The sequence below is a fragment of the Peromyscus maniculatus genome, chromosome 7 (assembly GCF_049852395.1).
Source record: "Peromyscus maniculatus bairdii isolate BWxNUB_F1_BW_parent chromosome 7, HU_Pman_BW_mat_3.1, whole genome shotgun sequence".
In the NCBI taxonomy this organism is placed as follows: Eukaryota; Metazoa; Chordata; class Mammalia; order Rodentia; family Cricetidae; genus Peromyscus; species Peromyscus maniculatus.
Genome location: NC_134858.1, coordinates 108,110,106 through 108,123,238, shown reverse-complemented (window position 1 = coordinate 108,123,238; position 13,133 = coordinate 108,110,106). Strand labels below are relative to the sequence as shown.

The window sequence follows — 13,133 nt, the reverse complement described above, 5'->3', positions numbered from 1 at the left end:
CTTCGCATCCTTTTTATCACATATGGGTCCTGGAGATCAAACTCAGGTTATCAGACTTGGTGGCAAGTGCCTTTATCTGCAGGCCATCTCAACAGCCCGATCCCCCCCCCCACGCCTTTTTTTTTTTTTTTTTTTTAATTTTTGTATTTTATTTAAATGACAGAGGCTCACTATATAGCTAGCCCTGGCTGGCTCGGAACTCTATATGCAGACAACCTGCTCCTACTTCCTTCCCAAATGCTAGGATAAAAGGCACGCACCACCACACTTAGCCTGATTTTTTTTTTTTTTTTTTAAAGTTAGATTTGTAGGATAAAAACTCAAGTAAGGATATTCATAGTCAAGAGTCTGAAGTCAGGGCTGGAGAGATGGCTCTGAGGTTAAGAGCACTGACTGCTCTTCCAAAGAACCTGGGTTCAATTCCCAGCATCCACATGGCAGCTCACAACTGTCTATAACTCAGGTTCCAGGGGATCTGACACCCTCATATAATGCACATAAAATTTAAGAAATTTAAGAAAGAGAGAGAGAGAGAGAGAGAGAGAGAGAGAGAGAGAGAGAGAGAGAGAGAGAGGAGGAAGGAAGGAAGGAAGGAAGGAAGGAAGGAAGGAAGGAAGGAAGGAAGAGTCTAAAGTCAGCTATCACAGAAGGCAGTATTTAAAAGGTTAAAGCTGGAGCTGTAGGAATAGCTTGGTGGGTAAAATCACTTGCCAAACAAGCCTAATGACCTGAATTCACTTCTTGGGATGCACATGAAAGACCTAGGTTCAAGAGTGTGCCCTGTAATCTCAACACTCTTATGCCAAGATGGGAGGGGGAGATAGGAGAATCAGAAGGAAGCTAATAAGTCAGCCTAGCCTAGAGTATACAGTGCAGCTACAAAAACAACAAAAGACTGTCACTGTCTCACACGCACACAGACACGCGCACACACACGGGGTGTGTGGGGGGGTGGGGGGCGCTGGATAGATGGCTCAGTTCTCAAGAGCACTAGTTACTGTCACAGATGACCCAGAATCTATTCCTAGCACCTACATGGCAGCTCACAACTACCTGTAACTCTTCTATCCAGGGCTCTAATGCCTGTGGGCACCAGGAATACAAGTGGTTTATAGACATACATGCAGGCATAATAGCCGTACACATTAAAAAAGAAAAAAGTGAGGCTGGGTGGTGGTGGTGGCGGTGGCGGCGGAGCACGCCTTTAATCCCCAGCCCTTGGGAGGCAGAGCCACCGGATCTCTGCGAGTTTGAGGCCAGCCTGGTCTACACAGTGAGACCCAGAACAGGTTACAAAGCTACACAGAGAAACTGTGTCTAGGGGTGAAACAAAAAGAAAGAAAGAAAAAAGTGGATGGCAGGAACAAATTCCCAAAATTTTTCTTCTGATCTCTAAATGTATCCAAAGCATGTTTGTGTTCTCTGTCTCTGCCCACCCCCGCACAACTACAGGCACACAATAAGTAAACCAAAATATAAACAAAAAGCCACAAAGAGCTGGCATCTTTTCTGGCAGGTCAATACTGTCACTGTACTTTTTGGCTCTCCTACCACACTAATCTTGATGTGACCCACTCTAAGTGAGTGGAGAGCAGGCTCAGATGCAATCTATGAACCTGCACAACAACAGCATTTCTACTGTCATAATGAAGCATGAGCATCTGTAAATTTTAGTGTGGAAACAAATTTATTTATTTATTTATTTATTTTTTTAAATATCTGGAAGAATTATCATGCACCTTTAAAAACTGGCCTTGTACTATGCATGGTTAGAGAACACTCAAAATCCCAAGCATGTGGGAGGCAGAAGCTAAAAGATCATGAGTTCGAGGTCAGCATATGCTAATAGTGAGACTGCTCTTTTTCTTTTTCTTTCTTTTTTTTTTTTTTAAATAAGTAAGAGGAGGAAGAAGAAAGAGGGAAAGAGGAAAAGGTAAGAGGAAAGCTTATTTTTGTGTGGGGAAAAAAGTGCTAATTAAGTTTGCAGACATTCATTTGTAAAGTCACTATACATTCAGTCAGCAACCATAAGGAGTTCTCATTTTTATAAATTTTTTTGCTTTTCATTTTTTTTTTTTTTTTGTAGAACCTCACTATGTACTCAGGATGACCTTCAACTCAAGATCTTTTGAGTTAAAGTACATACCTAAATTACAGGTATGTACCACCATAGGCACTAAAGATATTTTAATAATAATAAGGATATATATATATATGTATGTGTATATATATATATGCGTGTGTATGTTTATTTATTTATTTTTTAAATTTTTTCAAGACAGGGTTTCTTGCATAGCCCTGGCTGTCCTGGAACACACTTTGTAGAACAGGCTAGCTTCAAACGAACTCACAGAGATCTGCCTGTCTCTGCTTCCTGAGTGCTGGAATTACAGGCGTGTAAATTATGTATGGGTGCATATGTCTGCATGCAGGTATGTATGTGCATGTGAGTGAAGGTGCCTGCAGAGGCCAGAGGCATTACATTACATCCCCTAAAGCTAGAGTTATGGACCTGACATGGATATTGGAAGTCAAACTCAGGTCCTATAGAAGAATAGGAAGTGCTCTTTGCCCCTAAGCAATCTCTCCAAGGACTATGGAGAGAAAGTGAGACAGGATTTGTGCCTATGAAAAATGTAAACTTCTTCATAAGATATTATAAACAAAAGTTATTTCTAGTATCCATGAAGATAGGTTAACAATATGAACATAAAATGAGGAGAAATGGCTGGTAATCTAACAGAGATGTTCTATTTCAACACTAAGACTGGAAATACAGATGAGCTGTCACATATTACATCTTCAAGATCATCAACTGGCAAAAAAATTAAAAGGTTAGATTTGGTGATGCACATATTTTAAAAAAAAATTATTAAATTTTGGGGGGGAGGGAGGAAGAGAGAGAGAGAATGCATATGTGCATACATGTGTGCATGTACTGGTGGCCAGAGAGGCCAGAACATGGTGTCAAATCCCCTGGAGCTGGAATTAGAGGTGGGTGGTTGTGAGGCACTGATGCGGGTTCTGGGAACTGAGCGTGGATGCTCTGAAAGGACAATAAGTACTCCTTAACTACTGAGCCATCTCTCCAGCCCTACTGTTACAAACACTTTTAATCCCAGCATTGGGGAGGTAGAATCAGGAGGATTAGAAATTGCCTATAATTGCTTATATAATACCAACAAAACTGAACAATTATGACAATGACTGCCTAATCAACAAAGCTTGAGGAATTATTTCCTAATCTTTTACAGAAAAGGTTTGCTTGAGACTACTGACATCTACAATGTTAGATTAGATCCCTCTTAGAGAAAAAGTTATGACTATTTGTGTACAGGTGCGCAGGTGACATGTGTGAAGGTCAGGGACAACTTTTAGGAGCCAGGTTTCTCTCCTTCCAACTCAAGGGTCCTAAGGACTGAACTCAGGTTATCAGGCTTGGTGGCAAACATTTTCACCCAACTGAGGCATCTCACCAGCCCTGTCACTACCTTTTTAAAAATCCCCAAGCTGGATGTAGACTCACACTTCTAATCTTAGCATTCTGCAAGCTGAGAGAGAAGACTGCTGAGAGTTCAAGGCCAGACCCTGTCTCATAAAACAAAAAGAAAACACAATGAGGGCTCATGATATAGCTCAGCTGGCTGAATATTTGCCTAGCATGCACAAAGCTCTGTATTTAACCTCCATAACCTCAATGGGGCTTGGTGGCGCATGCCTATAATTCTAGCATTTGGAAGGTAGAGGCAGTCATCCTCAGTTCCAGACCAGCCTGGCTTTCATAGTACCCTATCTTGAAAAACAAACAAAATATTCCACCAAAATTCTTTAGTTTTCTTAAAAATTCTGTAAGTTAAAAGCACACCAAATGGTAGACTGGATGTGGTGGCACATGCCTTTGATCTCAGGAGAGATAGGCAGAGATCTCTGTGAATTCAAGGACACCCCTGTGTCTACACAGTCAATTTCAGGCCAGCCAGGGCTACAGAGTTAACCCTGTCTTATAAAACAAAACAAAACAAAACACATACCATACACCAAAGGGGCTGATGAAATGGCTTAGCAATGAAAAGGCACTTGCTATGCAGGGACACTTGGCTCAGGCTGGGAGGAAGGGACTGGACCTGCCTGGACTGAGTCTACCAGGTTGATCGCAGTCCTCAGGGGAGGATTTGTCCTGGAGGAGGTGGGAATGGGGGGTGGGCTGAGGGTAAGGGGAGAAGGTGGGAGGGGGGAGAATGGGGAACCCATGGCTGATATGTAGAACTGAATGGTATTGTAAAATAAAATTTAAAAAAAAAAAAAGAAAAAGAAAAAGAAAAGGCACTTGCTATCAAGCCTAATGACTTGAAATCCTGGGACTCATACTGTAGAAGAGAAATAACTCCTCCACATTGTCCTCTGACATCTGCATACATGACATAGTACATTGGGTACTATGCACACATACACACTATAAATAAACGCAATGGGATGGATATACCAACGCATATTTTAAAAGAACAAAAAGTCTATCATGCATTTTCAGATGTGATTATGAAGCTGGGCACAGCAGTGCACATTTCTAATCCCAGCACTTGAGATCAGGCATTCAAGGATCAGGCAATCAAGGCCAGCCTGGGCTACATGAATCCCTGTGTCAAAAGGGGTCAGTCAGGGGGCACACATGAAGAGATAGCTAGGTTGAGTTCTATCCCAAAAATCCACATAAAAATCTGGACATGGTGTCATACTTGTATCCAAGCACTGGGGGAAAAAAGACTGGTGGTCCTCTGGAGCTTGATGGATATCCAGCCTTAGCCGAATTAGCCAGCTCCAAGTGCCAGTGAGAAGATGTCTCAGAAGCAAATTAAACAAAGAAAACACAGCTGGATGACTTCTGAGGAACACCACCTTAGACTGACTTTGAGTGCTCATGTGTGCATCCATCCCTCAAAGACATGTGACCTGGCACACACACAGCCCTGCCCTTCCTAGAAGAAATTCTAGAAATTCAGTAGTCCTGTAGGTCAGTGGGAAGCCAATAACTATCAAACTCCATGCTGGCAGCATAACTGACCAAATCACACTAGATCTGGGACGCCCAGGGAAACCTCTTACCTTGTGATTACATGGTAGTAATAGATCTTCCCTTCAGGATCTCGGGCTGTCTTCCAGTTGGGAGGTAAAACAATGGTTTTTGGTTTTGGAGGAGAAGGGGGTGGCAGATCCAGTAGATTATTTGTTACAACCATTTCAGGCTAAAAAAAAAGTATATTTTTGATCAGTGATATTTCTTTCAATATGTCACAATAGAGTAAAATGCCCACTTAAGCAATATAAAAAGTATACTTTCAGTTTGCCTTAAAAAGGATAAAGGAAAGGTATACTATGGGAAAGAGCTAACAAGATGATACATATGAAAACCCTTAGGGACCTCCCCAAGCTCAAAATTCAAAGTATCACACTTTAAAAATATTTAACAGTATATTATCTATAGCAATATTTACCAACTTTAATACAAACACACCAACCAGCAAGCAACAACAACAAAAGCCAATGATAACGGCATAAAATTCCAGGATACTGAGGTTGAAGAGATGACTCAGCGGGTAGTAAGAGCATTTGTTTTTCTTGCAGGAAAGCTGGATGTGGAGGGAAGAGGGATTCAATGAGCAGGGGTGGGGTGGGGAAATCAAGATCACGATGGGGAAATCTAGAGAGACAACTGAATTAAGCTCATAGGAACTTACAAACTTTAGACCATAGCTGTGGAACCTGCTGCATGGGACTGGACTAGACCCCCTACATACAGGAGACAGTTGTGTAGCTGGGTCTGCTTGAGAGGCCCCTGAAAATGTGATCAGGATCCATCCCTGGTGCATGAGCTGGCTTTCTAGATCCCATTACCTATGGTCAGACACCTTGCTCACCCTTGGAGGTGGGGGGGGACGGGGACCTGTGGTTGGTATATAAATGAATAAATTTTTTTTTAATTAAAAAAAAAAGAAAGAAAAGCTGGATGTGATGTACAGTCTCCACATGGCAGCTAACAACTGTTTAGTTCCTGGGTATCTGATGCCTTCTTGTAACCTATGAGGCACCACACATAGACATACATGCCAGACAAACACACTGACAAAACACCCATACACTAAAATAAAAATAGTTGGGTGTGGTGGTGCCTACTGCTAGTCCCAGCACCTGGAGGCAGAGGCAGGTGGATCTCTCTCTGAGTTAGTTCCAGGCCAGTCTGGTCTACCTAGCAAGTTCTAGGACAGCTAGGGCTTCATAGAGAGACCCTGTCTAAATAAGCAAGTAAATCTTAACAAAAGAGAAAGGAAGGAAGGACAGAAGGGAGGGAGGGAGGAAGGAAGGGCGGAGGGAAACAAAGCTTGCAGAAGGCTGACTAGCTGGCTGGCTTTAGGTAGGCTTGCATCAATGACAACAAACCTGGAAAGCAGAATAGTAACATTTTATCCACTGTATATTTTTCTGTACATTTAAAAAATAGTTATGAAATTTCCATTATTATTTGTTTTTTTCATAACTACACTTTTAAATCATACTACTTAACCACAAATCCATCTCTCCAGCAACGATATACTTTCAAAAACCCAATAATCACTGTAACGGACCAAAGTGTTTCCCCAAAATTCGTGTGTTAAAGCCTCAATGTCACTGTGACCTTAGTGGTAGAAAAAGCCTCGATGTAGGTAATTAAGGTTCCAGGAAGTCAAGAGCAGCATGAGCAAACAACATGACAGCAGAGGAAGCTTGCAGAGACAAGAGTGTGTGTGGACACAGCAAGAAGACGCTGCTGCTGCTGCTGCGAGCTGCGCAGAGGCCTCGGGAAACTCAGCTCTGCTGTCACCTTTACCTGCGGTCAGTCTCCAGAGCTGTTCAAATTAATTTCTGCTGATTAGGCCACCCAGTCTAGAGTACTTTGTAATAGCAGCCCTGAAATCAATACAATTACTATCTGAATATATCTTCCCATGTCTAGTCTATGTAAAACAATGAAGAATAACTTTCAGCTTTATTTCTACAATAGTTAGAGACCCCAGATGCCAGACTCATGAAATGCTTTCACTTTTACACAATCAACATTCCTAGTCCATACATTCTTTAGTACACCCCTACCCAATTTAGTGTAGCTGAAGATTTGGTCCAGCTTAAGAATCATTTCCTTAATTCCCAAATGTCTCTGTAGTCAAGTGAAATTTTTTTTCTCAAAACTTCTGTGTCCCTTAAGATTACTCCAAATTATTAGTGACTACTATCCTTCCCCTATCTAGAAACAGTTCTGTCCTTCCTCAAATCAAATCCTTAAATGTCTTTTTTTTCTTTTTCTTTTTGAAATAAGGATTGACTTAGAACTCACTATGTACCTCTCAGACTGGCCTAAAATTCATGTCAACTCTCCTGTCTCAGTCTCCCAAGTGCTAGATTATAGGTACAAGTTACAAGCAACTTCATTAATCTTATCATTTTTTTTTGTTTTTTAGTTTTTTTTTTCTTTTTTCCTTCCCGAGACAGGGTTTCTCTGTGTAGCTTTGTGCCTCTCCTGGATCTCGCTCTGTAGACCAGGCTGGCCTCGAACTCACAGAGATCCACCTGCCTCTGCCTCCTGAGTGCTGGGATTAAAGGCGAGCGCCACCACCGCCCAGCTTTTTTTGTTTTTTCGAGACAGGGTTTTCTCTGTATCACAGTCCTGGCTTATCAATGTTTTTTTAATGACACTACACTTTGACTACTTTGAATATGATTTAAAGTGTGGTGGTTTGAATAAGAATGGTCCCCATCAGCACATCTATTTGAATGCTTAGGTACCCAGAGAGTGGCACTGTTTGAAAGGATTTGAAGGTGTGGCCTTCTTGGAAGAAATATGTTACTGGGGGTAGGCTTTGAGGTTTTAAAAGCCCATGCCAAACCCAGTATTTACCTCTCAGCTCTCAGTTATTATTCCAGTACCATACAAGCCACAATGTTCCCTGATGTGGTGACTGTAGGAATTCCTGGCCACTGGCCACTACCCCTGCTGCATGACTGCACATGCACTGTCCAGTAGCCAAGCAATTTTAAACAATCAAGAAGGGGCCTTGCATCCTATGTAATCCATGAGCTGCATGGCCACCTCATTTGCACGCAGCGTGATCACATAATCTATGCACATGCGTGGCATAGCTACATAAGCCCATTTGCGCATGTGTTGGGGGAATCCATAAAAAGCAGGTCACAGACTCCTCTCCCCTTCCTCTTCTTCCTCTCTCCTTGTACAATCATTTCCATAGGCCTAAGCATATCTTTCCTTAACAAACTCTTATAGTGGGCTTTGTTGTACCTCGTGGCTTTGCTCCCATGGTAAACAGCACCACTTAATGAAACAGCACCACATAAAACTAACAATGATAATGGGCTAAACCTCTGAAATAAGCCCCCAATTAAATGCTTTCTTTTATGAGAGCTGCCTTGGTTATGGTGTCTCTTCATAGCAATAAAGCAGTGACGAAGACAGAAGTTGGTATCAGGAGTGGGGTATTGCTGTGACAGGCCTGACCATGCTGCTTGTTTGTGGAATGTGGACTTTGGAACTTTGGATTCGGAAAGTAGTTGAATGCTGTAAGCAGGGCTTGATGGGCCACACTAGCAGGAGCCTAGCATTGCTCTCAGTGGTGCCTGATTGTGTTGTGTGGTTATTAGTAATCTCTCATATGCAGATCTATAATAAAAAGGAGCAAACTGGAAAAAGAAATACAAAATTCACTGTTTGAGGAGAAAAGAAGCAACAGGAAGTATCATGGAGCTAAGTCAGTGCACAAGGAGATAGTAAGTTTAAAGAAAAGCCTGATGCTAAATGGAATAAATGGAGTGGTGGCCTCAGGGCAAGACCCCACCCAGCTAAGCTTCCAACTTGTGAAAAGGAATTAAAGAAAAGCTTAAGCAGTGAAGGACACCATCAACAGAAAGCTGATACAAATGTAATTGAATAAAGGGGACAAGTTCCAGTGCCGTAAGTAGCAGAACTTGGCAGGTTCTGGCTTTAGAGTCAAGGATACAAGAAAAGGGCTGTAGAATCTCCCTCTGCAGAGCCTACAGAGGTTACTGCACAGAAGGTGTGAAGGTGAAGCCTGGGTTGTAGTGGCGACCCAAAGATGTTAGGAGATGCCAGAGTCGTGGGATACCTGCGGAGGAAAGCTGCACACCAGGTGTGGAACCAGCCGAGAGAGAAGTGTGCTGAAATCACAAAGCCGAAAGGAGGTGGGCATCTTAAGAGTGCTTAGACACGAGGCATGTGTTAATATTCTGACCCGCCCCTTGGAAACAACCTGCCCCTTGGGGCTGCCCCGTGGCCTGATGTAAAAGCCTGATTTTAAGGAAAAACCTTCCCTTCTCTCTCTTCCACTCTCTTTCCCTCCATTCCCACGAGGTGTGCACTCTCCACCCCCCTTCCTCTCTTTTTTTCTTCTTTCTGTCTTTCCCTCTTTACCCATCTTTCTCTTCATCTCTCTATTATAATAAATTCATTTCTGTAGGGAAAAGGGGCTGGCTAAAGAAACCCACCCTGACCCCGGAGCCCAGAATTAGGGAAGGATGACTCAGATAAGGCCAGTGAGAGAAACACAGTTTAGCTCAGATCAGAGCCATCTCTGGCCCTGTCCAACTGACTTGTGAAATCAACCAATCACAGAGCAGGACAGCAGAATCCTGGCCCTAGGACCCAGGGCCAGGGGAAGAAACAGCCTGTATTTGGGACCTGAGCCAGAGAAATGAACACTTTATCCCCAAACCCAGAACCAAGGAAACATGCTCTGACTCTGAAACTAGTACCAAAATAACACTCTTGGCCCCTAGAATCAGAGTCAGTGAAAGAAATGTGCCCTGGCCTTAGAGGTAGTGTCAAAAAGCCAAGAAAGGCCAGTGACAGAAACACAGTTTGGACCTGAAATCAGGGTCATCTCTGCCCCTTGCCCACAAAACTGGCCAATCCCTGGGCAGAAAATAAACTAACCAATCACAGTTGACTCTGCCCCCTGGACATCCTATATAAACCACCCTGCCTAGTCAGTTGTGAGCTGTTCCCTCCACCCTGGTAGAGGCAGCTACTCTCCTGTACTCCTCCTTACCAAAAAAACCTTTCTCAAGAGTTTTGGGTGAAGACCCTCATTCACTGGTGCACAGAAGAACCTTGCAGGGACGTCTCATAGTGGACTGAGCAAGAGGGAGCTGAACAGAACCTTGCTGGGACGTCCCATAGTGGACTGAGCAAGAGAGAGCTGGGAACTTTTGAAGTTGGAATGTATTTTTGCATTATGATATGGCTAGAGCCTAAGGGGGCGAGGGAGTGGAATACGGAGTGGAATATGGCTCATTTAGTTTACTTTCAAATTGTTTCACATAAAGCATTTTAATTCTCTCTCCACTACTTTTCCTGTCTCTTTAAAGCCACCATCAACTGCCAGATTGCTACAAGAGTCTCTTTAGAACTGTCAAGTGTTCTAATACAATATAATCACATTACTTCTATTTATCTTTCCCCTTCCATCGCAATCCCATTTTATTGAAAACTAATATTTCCTCAAGATTTTATCATATCCTACTATATACATTTCAGAAATCAAAAATATCTCTCAATATAATACATATCACACCACATACAAAGTGAAGTATGTTACATAATTCTACATCCCTAACCTAGTTATATGGCATATTCTAGTACTCAGCAAATACTAATAGGTACTCCAGGAGAAAAAATTGCAATGTTATTATTGTGTGTGTACAGGCACATGCATGCCACCACATGACAGGGAGAGGTGAGACCACTCTGTTAATCAGTTCTCCTCCCCTTTCACCTGTACAGAAGTTCTGGGGAATCGAACCTGGGCTGTCAGGCTTGCACAGCAAAGACATTACTAATTTAATTATCTCACTGGCCCAAAATTAGTTCTTTTAAGACAAGGGCTTGACTGTGACACCCAGTCTGCCCTTCAGTTCACTGTGTAGTCCAGGCCAGTCTTGAACTCATGATCCTCCTGCCTCCAGAGTACTGTAATTACAGGTTTACACCATCATTCCTTGCCTGTGTCTAGAAAATTATTACTTCAAAAGTTGATAATACATAAAAATATAAGATTAATCAAAGTAAGTAACAAAAAGGATCCTAGCTAATACATGTGGCTGCAATTTCACAAAATGTGTGACCTTCATGGTATCCAGGTAAAAATTGGTGGCTACATAAATTACAAAGAATATTAAAAAAAAAAAATTGTATGGATGGAACTAGAAAAAATCATCCTGAGTGAGGTAACCCAAACCCAGAAAGACAGTCATGGTATGTACTCACTCATAAGTGGATTCTAGATATAAAATAAAGAACAATCAGACCACAACCCATAGAACCATAGAGGCTATATATATAGCATGGAGGTCCCTAGGATGACTGTGGCTTATAATAAATTTCGGTTTTACTCAATTATTGAAAAAAAAAAAATAGCCAAACGAATGGAAACACATGAACTATGAACCAAAGGCTGAGGGGCCCCCAGCTGGATCAGGCCCTCTGAATAGGTGAGACAGTTGATTGGCTTGATCTGTTTGGGAGGCATCTAGGCAGTGGAACAAGGTCCTGGGCTCGCTGCATGAGTTAGCTGTTTGAAACCTGGAGCTTAAGCAGGGACACTTGGCTCAGTCTGGGAGGAGGGGACTGGACCTGCCTGGACAGTCTACCAGGTTGATCTCAGTCCTCGGGGGAGGCTTTGCCCCGGAGGAGGTGGGAATGGGGGGTGGGCTGGGGGTAAGGGGAGGGGGTGGGAGGGGGGAGAACAGGGGAACCCGTGGCTGATATGTAGAACTGAATGGTATTGTAAAATAAAATAAAAGGAAAAAAAATTGTAAAGACAAGATATACACCCATGAGAGAGTTAACAAGTGGAACATTTCTTACTGGCTGTAAGGACTGAGGCTGCCCTGGTGCAACTATTGTAGTCACGGCTGAGGTTGGCTGTACCACCACTCCTTGTGGGTGAGCTGTGAAAATCTGTTGTCCCTGGATATACTGAAGACTTGGCTGGGCATAACTCTAAAAGACAAAAGGAACAAAGTCGTAATTTATATTTTTCTAGATTGTACTGTGTGAGGCATAGTAACTGACTTCCAATGACACAGTACACACACACACTTATTCATTCATTCATTCATTCATTCATTCGGTTTTTTCGAGACAGGGTTTCTCTGTGTTGTTTTGGTGTCTGTCCTGGATCTCACTCTGTCCGGCGGGTGATAGGTTTTAAATGAGTGGTTCAAACCAAAACCACATGGAAATGGATTATCTACTCCCTCTTACTCAATTTATGTATCAGGAGACTGAACTCCTAAAAATGAAAATAGACTGTATCAAAGTCACATGATATTCTGAAAGATGAGAAGGAAGCAGCCTTGTGAAAACTACTGTGAAATTTCTTAAGATCACCCTACCTAGTAAATAAATAGTTTTACTGTATTAGCCTGACTAATAGGAAGTCCACCAGGACTGATGTCACAGTCACAGGTCAGTGAGTCTATTGAAGAAAATACTAAAATCACTTCATTTTCGTCATTCTAGTCAAGAGACTGGCATGTAAGACAGCACTGAGTTAGCAGACTATGGCTCTGTGTTCAACCCTTAATCTCAGAGAGGCCGGAAAAAAAAAAAAATCTTACTTCCTCATTCCATCCAATATTTAGATATCATTCTTTTTTTTTTTTTTCTTCAGACAGGGTTTCTCTGTGTTCTGGTGCCTGTCTTGGATCTCGCTCTGTAGACCAGGCTGGCCATGAACTCACAGAGATCCTCCTGGCTCTGCCTTCCGAGTGCTGGGATTAAAGGCATGCACCACCACTACCCGGCACACACACACTTTTTTTTTTTAAAAAAAAGGTACATTTTATATTTATATTTGGATTCAAAGGTATATAATAATTTTGTTTCAAACACAGAAGATTTTTGTTTGTTTTTCTTGAGACAGCATCCCACTATATAGCTCTGACTGGCCTTGAATTCAGAGACCCCCTGCCTCTGCCTCCCATGTTCCGAGATTAAAGATGTGTATGATCGAATAATTCATATACTTCAATCTCACATCAATGTATTTAGCACAGAAATAAACAAGCACACA

At 42.3% G+C, this 13,133-nt stretch overlaps 1 protein-coding gene across 9 annotated transcripts in view; it reads right to left on the bottom strand.

Annotated features, from left to right (window-relative positions):
• Positions 1-13,133, bottom strand: part of Setd2 (SET domain containing 2, histone lysine methyltransferase) — a 108,131-nt gene that overhangs the window by 16,959 nt on the left and 78,039 nt on the right. For all 9 annotated transcript variants that reach the window (XR_013052958.1, XR_013052956.1, XR_013052957.1 and 6 more), the window contains 2 exons: positions 11,924-12,058; positions 5,101-5,240 (listed from right to left, as the gene is read on the bottom strand). Coding sequence is in view for 5 of the 9 variants with exons in the window: in XM_076577153.1 (XP_076433268.1) it covers positions 5,101-5,240; positions 11,924-12,058 (275 nt within the window). In the remaining 4 variants the exon portion in view is untranslated. The remainder of the gene's footprint in view (positions 1-5,100; positions 5,241-11,923; positions 12,059-13,133) is intronic.